The sequence below is a fragment of the Spermophilus citellus genome, assembly GCF_964194105.1.
Source record: "Spermophilus citellus genome assembly, chromosome: 3".
Lineage (NCBI taxonomy): Eukaryota > Metazoa > Chordata > Mammalia > Rodentia > Sciuridae > Spermophilus > Spermophilus citellus.
Genome location: NC_138184.1, coordinates 4,151,636 through 4,161,189, shown reverse-complemented (window position 1 = coordinate 4,161,189; position 9,554 = coordinate 4,151,636). Strand labels below are relative to the sequence as shown.

The 9,554-nt window shown below is 56.7% G+C and overlaps 1 protein-coding gene across 2 annotated transcripts; it reads right to left on the bottom strand.

Annotated features, from left to right (window-relative positions):
* Positions 1-246: 246 nt before the first annotated feature.
* Positions 247-8,564, bottom strand: TRIP10 (thyroid hormone receptor interactor 10). Of its 2 annotated transcripts, XM_081285567.1 has the most exons (15): positions 8,400-8,564; positions 7,099-7,214; positions 6,958-7,014; positions 6,065-6,212; positions 5,924-5,986; positions 5,597-5,701; positions 5,382-5,510; positions 4,688-4,834; positions 4,392-4,586; positions 3,291-3,458; positions 2,943-3,052; positions 1,267-1,399; positions 939-1,075; positions 740-858; positions 247-630 (listed from the first exon to the last, which is right to left on the bottom strand). In XM_081285567.1, the coding sequence occupies exons 1-15, from the start codon at positions 8,421-8,423 to the stop codon at positions 482-484; spliced, it is 1,800 nt and encodes a 599-aa protein (XP_081141693.1). In that variant the 5' UTR covers positions 8,424-8,564; the 3' UTR covers positions 247-481. The 2 variants fall into 2 exon arrangements, with proteins under 2 accessions (XP_081141693.1, XP_081141694.1); XM_081285568.1 differs by lacking the exon at positions 3,291-3,458.
* Positions 8,565-9,554: the final 990 nt, after the last annotated feature.

The following is a 9,554-nucleotide window of genomic DNA, read 5'->3' as shown; positions in this document are numbered from 1 at the left end:
ATTCTCAGTAAGCTACAATGCACAGGAAGGAATGAAGTTTGGTATCTTTCTTCCTCTACTGGAGTGACAAGCACCCACTGACTTAAAACCAACTCCCATTAAGGGGCAGGGTTTGTCAAAGGTGTGCTCAAGTTTACCTCCCCTTCCTCATTCCTTGTGTGGCCAGGAGGGTGGCACTGGAGGATCTGGGCCCCATATCTAATCCTCTAACAAGGCACAGACTCCAGAAACGTTACATAATTTTTTTTTTATATAAAACGAAATGGCCCAAGCCGAGTGGCGGGAAGACTTGAACATGAGTATGTACATCGACGCTGGAAGGCACAGCGGATCTGTTGGGATGACAGGTGGGATGGGGGGCAGCAGGTTACACAGGTCTCAGCCAAAGCCACGGGGGCAGAAATAAAGTGCATAGGTCCTAGGGCTCCCCGTGGCCCAGAAGCAGCAGCCGACAGGCCCCCTCTTCCCGCCTCTGGCAAGTTCAGTTGAGCGAGACTCGGAGGTAGGAGGTGGGCACATAGCCCTCACCTCCCTGTTTCCGCCTGACCCGTGTCCAGCCGTCGCCTTTGTCCTCTTCCATCAGACTAAGGTCCTCACCCTCGGTCATGGAAATGGTGCCCTCGCTGGACCCTGTCGTGGGGTGGGCCCGGGTCTCTGCTTTAGGCGAACTTCAACATCCTAGCCAGAGATGCCCAGAGCAACTGATGTGCCCCCACCCCCGCCCCCCTGCCATTCTCACCTTCAAAGTGGTAAATGGCCACACACTGGCCTATGGGAGATGTGGGCTCCTCAAAATCCTCATCGAACTCTGTGTAGATGGGGGTGTCCTGGCCCTCTTCTGAGGGGGGCTCTTCAGAGCTGGGTGGGAGAAGAAGGCAGATGGAAGCAGGCCCTCCGGGTGGGCTCTTGGGCCACACCTGTCTGGCCTCCCAGCTCACCTCTCCTTGTTGTCCTGTGACCCATTGCTGCTGCTGTCTGGGGGGGCACTGGATGGGGGGTCGGGGGGCCGGGTGTGCCGGCCCAGGCTGTCCCCTCGATTGCTTAGGACCCGGCTCTCAGCTTCTGCCAGCCAAGCCTGGGAGGACAAGATCACATCAGCTCGGGGCAGGGCTCCGAGGTCGGCCCATCCTGCACCCGGAGATTTCCTGAGATCACCCATGCACACCCAAGGCCATGATGAGAAACAGCTGGATCCCTGTCCCCCACCCGGCCATGACTCAGCCAGGCTGGCCGCCACTCCACCCCTCCCCAGGGCCTTCCCCTTACCTCGTACTTTTGCACTTCCAATTTCAGCCGCTCAATGTTGCTCAGGGTTTCTGTGATCCGGGGCTCCAAGCTGGAAGGGTCACCCATTTGAGGTGTCTTCTCATACACATCCTTCATTTTCTTCAGAGCCTCCCTGGGGCAAGACAGAGGAGGAAAGAGTTGCAGGTGAACCGGGGCTCGAAGCCAGGAGCAAGGCGAGATTGGTTAGAACAGAGCCTTGCCTGCAGATCTTAACCTTGAAAATGGGAATAACAGCATGTGTGGGCTGGTGTGAGGACTGGAGCAGTACTTGGTACACAGTAAGTTCCCCACAGTAATTCAATTACTCCTATGTACATTGGGTACCTGGTATATATTAGGCATTATCCTAGCTCTAGGGGACTGGGCTGTAGCTCAATGTCAGAGCACTTCCCTGGCCAGTGGGAGGCCCTGGGTTTTGTTGCCAGCACCGGGATGGGACAGGAAAGAAAAGAAACATAGAGTCAAGATCAGGGAGTTCATGTGGAGGTTGCAGAATAGTGCCTGGAGCCCAGTAGGTGTTCGTGATTGCTAGCTGTGAAACTATCATAGTCTCCCATTCCCACCTCCGGGTACATCCGGGTAGTGGGAGCACTCATGGAATATGGCAGTCTCAGCTCAACTTCCTTCTAGTCATTACCTGACCCATGTCACAGATGAGGAAACTGAGGCAAGAAGGTGAAGCAAGCTGCCTGAGCCCTCTGGGACAGCTAGAATTCACGAGCAGCCTCCCTTGACTCTAGGCACGCACCCTTTACCTGCCCCTCCACCATAGAAACCCTGAAACCACCTAGTGCCAGATGAAACTTCACCTCCGGAAAAGCCATCTGTCAGAGAGGTTACTCGCAGACAGCAAACTAGAATTTGGCCGCCTCCTGGCAAGTGGCAAACGTTATTCCTGTTATGTAACAGGACTGGGAAGAGGATTTTGCTGCTTGGAAAGAGTGAGTAAAGATTTTCTTTTTCATCTGGCAAATTTTTATTGTTAATATTTAAAGGGTTTCAATTATTAAGTAGACAGCCATATCCTTTTCTCCCCTTTTGTGGTGATTAGACTGCTAGATTTCTTGATATTGAACCATCTTTGCATTATTGAGATAATGCCCAACTGATTTTGTGTATTTTTTTTTTCTTTAAAATTTTTTTTTTTCCTGGTTACATAGTAAAGGAGACAACATAAAATTTCCTCCTGTGGACCCCTTGAGGCGTACAGTTCTGTGGCATTAGGTACCTATACCCAAGTATCACCACACATGGTGTATTATTTTGTGATATGTCATTAGATTTGCTTGGCTAGGATTTTGTGTCTAAAATCAGAAGTGAGGTAAAAGGAGCCCGTCATTTTATTGGCTTGAGTTCTTGCTCACTGATTTAGGGACCCAGGTTTCCTCGGCCTCCTAAATAAGCTGGCAGCTCTCACTCTTTCTGTTTGCTAGAAAGGCTTGCAGGAGAAGGAAAGCAGTTTCCTCCCAGTGCGTGAAGAATGACCTGTAAAACCACCCCACTGGCTGGTGTCTCTGGGAGATTTTTGGGTGCATCTGAGTGTAATTATTTTCTGGTTGTTTTTCCCCTGTACTAGGCAAGCACTCTACCATTCCTTTAAATGTAACCCCCTGGCACGGTTCTGTCCCCTGCCTGCGGGCTCTGCCAGGCTGTACCTCTGATCCACCTCCTTCTGCAGCTCCCTGTTGCGTTCTTCCAACTGCTGCTGGAGCCGCTTTCTCTGCTGCTCTGGGGGCAGGTGGCTGAAATCCTCCGACGCCACAGTCTGCAAGACGGAGAAAGGCCTGAGTCTGGGATTCTGAAGTCGAAGCCTCCAGGCGCTGCACACTCCTGAGGATTCAAGTCTGCCTTCCTCCCCTTCCAAGGTTCTTGGGAGCAAGGCCATGCACAGAGCGAAGCAGGAGAGGGGCCCAGCTGGCCGCGGGAAGCGAGCCCGGGGTCTGCCACCCTGCCGCTGGGTGGGCCAGGCCAGGGCCGTCCCTCCTCCCCCAGCCTTCACTTACCCCACGGCCACCTCGAAGGCTGCGGAAGGATGCTAGCCGCGGTTTGACCGACTTACTGATCTCACTCAGTATGGCCAAGGGGTCGCGGCCGGACCGGGGGGACGGGGGTCCATTAGGCAAGGCCGAGGGCAGGGGGCCCCCCAGGGGGGAGAGGGGTGAGGGGCGTGGCTACCAGCAGGGGCCAGGAGGGGATGAGCCAAGAGGAGGTGGGAGTAGAGAACGAGGATGGATGGACGGATGAACGTAAAGATGGACGCAGAGAAGGAAAAACAAAAGGGAGAAAGAAAGAAAAAAAAAATCATAACGGTAAGAAAATCACAACTTGAGATGTAAAACCACACAGAACACACGTGCAAGGGCAACACAAAATCCAGGAGGTGGCAGGGAGGACGTCAGACTGCGGCCTGGAGGTCATGCCCCCCCACCCCATCTCCCGCATCTGTTGGCCCTTAGGACCAGGGGCTAGCGCAGACCCGTGGCTGTCCAGGGGCTTTCTGGACTCACAGTCTAGAAGGTGTGGGAGGCACATGCAGGAATCAAGGGCTCAGACACAGGCCAAAGGGGCACGCCACTCAGAGAGGGGTGTGGAAGGCAGGAAAGGTCAGGGGAGGAGAGGGCCGAAGGCCAAGATGGCAGGTGTCAGTGGGAGGGGTCTAAGGCACACTGGGGAGCCGGGGCTGTCCGAGGTGGAAACGGGTGTTAAGGTATTCGTCTGACACTGAAAACCAAAAAGTCCCCAAAGAAAGTGGCATAAGGAGTGGTGGACCAGGGACCCATGAGCCAGACGGAGGGACTAAGGTGGGGGCACTCCTGAAGGACAGGCTCACAAGCCATCAGGCCACACGAATTGCATTAGCAGGTCTTTTCTCAGCATCCCAAGAAGCAGCAGACAGACTCCACAGGACCCCACCCTGCCCCCCTCAGCCTCGGGGGACTCCCAAGCCAATGGGCCGCCCGCCCGCCTTCCTTCCCTCCAGCCCGGGCCTGCAGCCAAGAGGAAAATTCCTGCCCCGGACTCAGCGTTCCAGTGGCTGGGCCCAACTCAGTGGGGCCTCGACTGTCCCCATCACTGCCCTCTCCCACAAGATTCCGGGCCCCCACCTTGTTCTTTTTGCCGAAGGGCCAGCGCTTGGCACGACTGCGGCCAGGGCCCCGGAGCTCAGGCCGTCCATCTGAGGGGGTGCCCAGGCTGCTGTCAGAGGGTACACGGTTCATGGGCTGGCTGAAGTCTTCGAATTCCACGTCGCCAGGGCGGGCGAAACCTGACTTATGCAGCTCTATGAGGACCTGGGAGTCCTGGGGGAAGGGGCAGTGGATGAACAGTCAGGGGCAAGGCCAAGTGCCTAGTTGGGGGGGACCCTCCCCAGGCCCACTCCTCAGCCCAAACAGACACCCACATTCTTGGCATCCACGGCGTCGGCAGCCACCTTCATGCCCTCCAAGCACTTGGCGATGATGGGTACCACCTGCAGTTCCGCCTCCGATAGCAGCCCATACCCAGCCCCTAGGCGGGTGGCTCTGCGCTCATCCATGTCCTGCAGCTTCTGTGGGGCCGGGGCAAAGGCATGAGAAGCATGGGTGGGGGCAGCTCAGATGCGACGGGCTCTGCAAACATGATGGCGCTCAGGCCATCAGCACCAGCCCCTGCCCAGTGTGGTGGGGAAGACAGTCCAATATGGAGACTCCAGCCCAGTGGGGCTGGGGCTGAAACACAGGGCCGCAGGTCTCAAAGGTGACCCTTGCCTAGGGACTCAGAAAAGCCTTCTCAAAAGAGGAGACAATGGAACAGGGCTTTGAAAAAAAAAAATAGAAGCAGCACAGATGATCCCAGCACCCAGGATGGAACAGAGACTGGAAAAGGAGGCTGAAAGAGAAGACAGATGAGACCTAGAGGTTGTTAGAGCTGGGGCCTTAGAAGAGCGAGTAAGAGTTCCAGAAGGAGAGAAAGGCATCCCGGGAAGAAAGCTTGAGTAAATGCACAGCTCCTTGTCACTACAGGATTCTAATTCTATTTCAGCCCAGGACGGGGACGTGGCAACTGGGGTGTTGCCACATGTGTAAGAGTTAGGCTGAAAGCTGAGGAGTGCTCACATCAAATATCTGGGGCATCTGTGAAAAATAGAAGTGGGCCTGGTCTCGGTTAAAGCGCTGTAACTGGGCCGCATATTCATTCTTGCTTTCTTCTGCCATATGACTCCGGAGGTGGGCTTGCTGTTTGGCCTGAGGGATACAAGGCAGAGGTTACTGCCAGGTTCTGGCCATGTCCCACTCTGACCCGTCCAGCCTGTCACAGGCCCCACATGCACCTTCTCCACATCAGCCTTGGTGGCATTGATATCCTGGTCTAGGCGCTCAGCGGTCTGGGCTGCTTTCTCTGCTTCCCGGCAATCTCGCTCAAACTTACGTTTACTCTGCAGAGGAGACAGAAGCGCGTGAAGCCATCCCCAGTAGGGGAGGTGGGAAACCAAGGTCATTAGGGACTGGTGGGAAGTCACCCAGCAGATGGGGGGCCACGGGTATGCTGGGAACTCTTGGGAGAGGGGCGTCCTGGCCAGAAGAGGGGGCAGCTCTGGGGATGGGCCACCCTCGCCCTGCTCCCCAGGCCAGAGCTACCCACGACCCAGGGAACTCACATTTTCAAGCTGTTTGAAGCCACTCTCCAGCTGCTGCTGAGCCCGCCGTCCTTCCTGGAAGTGCTGTGGAAAGGAGGGCGAGAAGGCTCACCAGGGTTCCGGCAGGTGCCCTCGGCAAGACCCAGGGAGTGGGGCCCTCACCATCTTCCTCTCCTGCTTCATCTCCTGCGAGTACTTGACCAACTCAAGACACACACGCACGCTGAGGTTCTCAGCCACCAGTTCCCGCTGGCCTGCGAAGTCATTCACCTCCTGGAGAATCTGCACAAAGGACTGCTGCTGGCTAAACCTGGGACCGGGGAGAGGCTGGGATTCAGGTTCTCCAGGAGCAGGATGCCCTAGGACCTGTCTCCAGGTGAGAAGGGACACGCCCCGAACATTCATCCCCAAAGCAATGATAAGTTCTGATCCATAGTCCTTATCCTCAGCCCTTGATTCAGATGTGATTTAGAACTCAGAATCCTGGGGACTTGGGTAAAGGGGTATAACTCTTATTCAATGTAGATGCCATGGCACAGTTGTTCACTGTACTGTCTGTGTAAGTTCAGTACAAGGACAATTTTTACTACTAGAACATTTTCAATCCTTGGATATAAAGAACAACAATATTCACACTAAGTAGGATAAAAAGACTAGAATCAACATCAAGTCAGTTTTGTTGGAGATTGCTGTCAAGTTACCACAGAACAACAACAAAAAAAACACTTGTTTGATTTCTAGAGTTTTTTAGATTTTGGAATGGGAGACTCAGAATGAAGAGACACGTTCTGACAGTCACTGTGGGCTGGACCCTTTTAACACTTTAACCCAGCTGTCTTCACACAAGGCCATGGTCACTGGTCCCATTTCCCAGATGAGGAAAACAGAGGCATAGAGAAGTCATTTTCCCAAAGGCACTCATTTTGCAAGAACCAGAGCATCCTACTTAGCAGATGAGAGAAGGAGAAGCAGAGAACTTGAACCCCACACCCAAGGTGGCTGGCTAGGAGGAGCAGATTTGGGACAGCGGGGGTCATCCCCCTCTCCATCCTTACTTGGATTCAGGGTCATCTTTGGCAGGTCTCTTGGGCAGATATTTCTTCACGAGGTTCCTAAAGGAAGACAGAGGCAGGAAGGCTGAGCCACCCAGCCTCAGGCCACCCCTAGTTCCGCGCCAAACCGGCCCAGGGTCTCACCGCAGCTGCTTAGCATAAGCTTGCTCCACCTCTGTGCGTTCTTTCACGAACTTCACGTATCTGTCCAACAGGTCCAGCCCCCACTGCGTGTGGCGCTCGAGCACCTCAAACTGATCCTGATGGCGAGCATGGAATGGGGAGGGCCAGGGTCACGACCTCGGGACCCCACGTCGGGCCCACCGACCAGATGCACTGGCAGCCTCAAAGCCCTGCGCTCCAAGGAGGAGTGGCTTCCCAGCGCCGCCCCGGCGTGGCGCAGGAGGAGGCAGGAAGCTGGCGGGAACCCCCTCCCCTTCCCGGGAAGGGCCAGAGAACAGGGCTGGGGCCCCTGCAGGACAACAGGGTCTTGGTCTCCCGACAGCCTAGAGGGGTGTAAAATTTGGAAAGGCTCCTCCCACTGCCCGGACTCCCCTAATCCCCCCAGATACCGGAAAATCCGGCCGGCCTGGCGTGAGTCAGGGCCAGAGGGGCAGGGTTTGCAGCAGCTAATGGAGGGGGGGGAACTTCGGAATAGCCAGGGGGCAGGCAGACACCAAGTTCTCTGATTCGGAGTCCTCGGATGAGTGACTCAGTTTCCCCATGAACTCCACTACGCCTCCAAAAATAATCCCACAGTGGGAGAGGAGGTGGCGATCTAGCTACCCTGCTGCACCCAGGAACCTAGGGATTCCGCCGCCCCCAGAAAAGGGAGGGCTCTGAGGTCCAGCTTGGAGAGGGGGAAATTTCTGGGGCTTCCTGGGTGAGATAAGTGGCAGTCGAGGGGCAGCCCCGCCCTCGAGTATGATCTGGGGAAGGGCCGAGAGGGGTCAGGGGCCGAGCCTCGCAGCCCCCTCCCCCTCCAGAAGCGTTCCAAGCCCCTAGGTGTAGGTTAAAGGCGACTGAAAGGCGCTCAGTACTAGTAGGTCCCACGTGGGGAAGAGGATGGCCAGAGGGTCCCCTCCCCCTCCCAGTCGGACAGGCGGGCGGCGGGCAGGGACCCAGGGGCCGTAAGATAAGCCGCCGGCCTGACCAGGGCGCTCAAAATAGGTGACCTCGCCGGGCTGCCCCGGCCTGGTCCTAGAACTTCTTTCCGCCTCACTCTCAACCAACCCGTGCCTCAGTTTCCCTACGCCAGTCCTGCAAACTCTCCCTTAGTCTCTGGGCGTCCAGAGACTCGATGAAAACTCTGAGAGGGGACGCGGGGTAAGAGGGTGGGGACCCAGGGGTCAGTGGAAGTGAAAGTGCTAAGGTACAGTGGGGACAAAGGGGGAAAGTCTGCACTCCAACAAGGGAGAACTTGGAGTCGGATCGACCGGACTCACCCACAACTCGGTGCCCCAATCCATGCTGCTCCCGCCGCCGAAGCCGCCGCCGCCGCGCCCGGTCCCCACTGCCCGCCGCCCGCCTCCCGCCTCCCGCCTCCCGCCGCCCTCCGCGGGGAGACTCTGCCCCAGGCGGTGCGCCCGGCCCCGCCCCGATTCGCTCTGCCACGCCCACTCTATGTCATGCCACGCCCCTTCACGATTTGCCACGCCTCCTGCCCCGCGCGGATCCCCGCTCGGAGCCCCAGGGGCGGGGCTACGAGAAGGCGGGTCCAACGGACGCTCCGCCCCACTAAAAGAAACGTTGCGGCCCGCAGCCACTGGACCGACCCCTTAAAGGACCCCCACCCATTTTCTAAATCTCTGGGGCCCCTCTCCTCCTCCCACCTCCTCCCCCGCCGCAGATGGTTCTTCCCTTCCCCCTTTTTCCTCAATCGTTCCTTAAAGGGCCAAGGCACTAAAACCCCCAAAGCCAAGTCCCTCCCCCATTGAGTTGAAGGGAGAACCTGAGGTCACTCGGCTCTTGCGGGACGACCCGGCTCCAGGCGTCTACGTTTGTCCCACTAATGGTCTGGTTCCTCCGGCCACAGGACGGATGGGAGGACTTCGATCCTACCCAGGACGTGCCTCCGCCAAGGCCGGGTCCATTAGCGCCCCCACCGCATCCTGCATTCTCTCCTCCAGAGTCTCCACTGGGAAACTGAGGACGAACTGTCCTTGGGGCGCCTGTCCCAGGCCTCTCCCCCGCTCCAGTGCAGTTCATGCTTGCACCACCCCATTTTCTGGTCTCATCCATGAGCCCAATCAGGTTTCATTAACATTACTGATCCTAGGATCCTAACGCGGCCCCTCCCCTAGATACTGGAGCCCTGGGGCTTGGAAGTCTGTATCCTACTCCCATAAAAGTCGGTTCACACCTTGTAAATCCCCTTGAGGCGCTGGGATGAAAGGGAAGAAGTGCCAGTGGTGCCACCCATTTGGCACTCTCCCTTTGGCCACACAGATAACAGACGCCCAGATGGGGCTGCAGGAGGAATCTGCCCCCCCCCCATCTCCTCCCTTGTCAAGGCTCCCAACCTACACTGGAGTTGTTGGCTCCGCTGGGACTGGGCCCCAGCTTCTGGTGGCTTCTGGGCTAGAAACCCTTTGATTGCA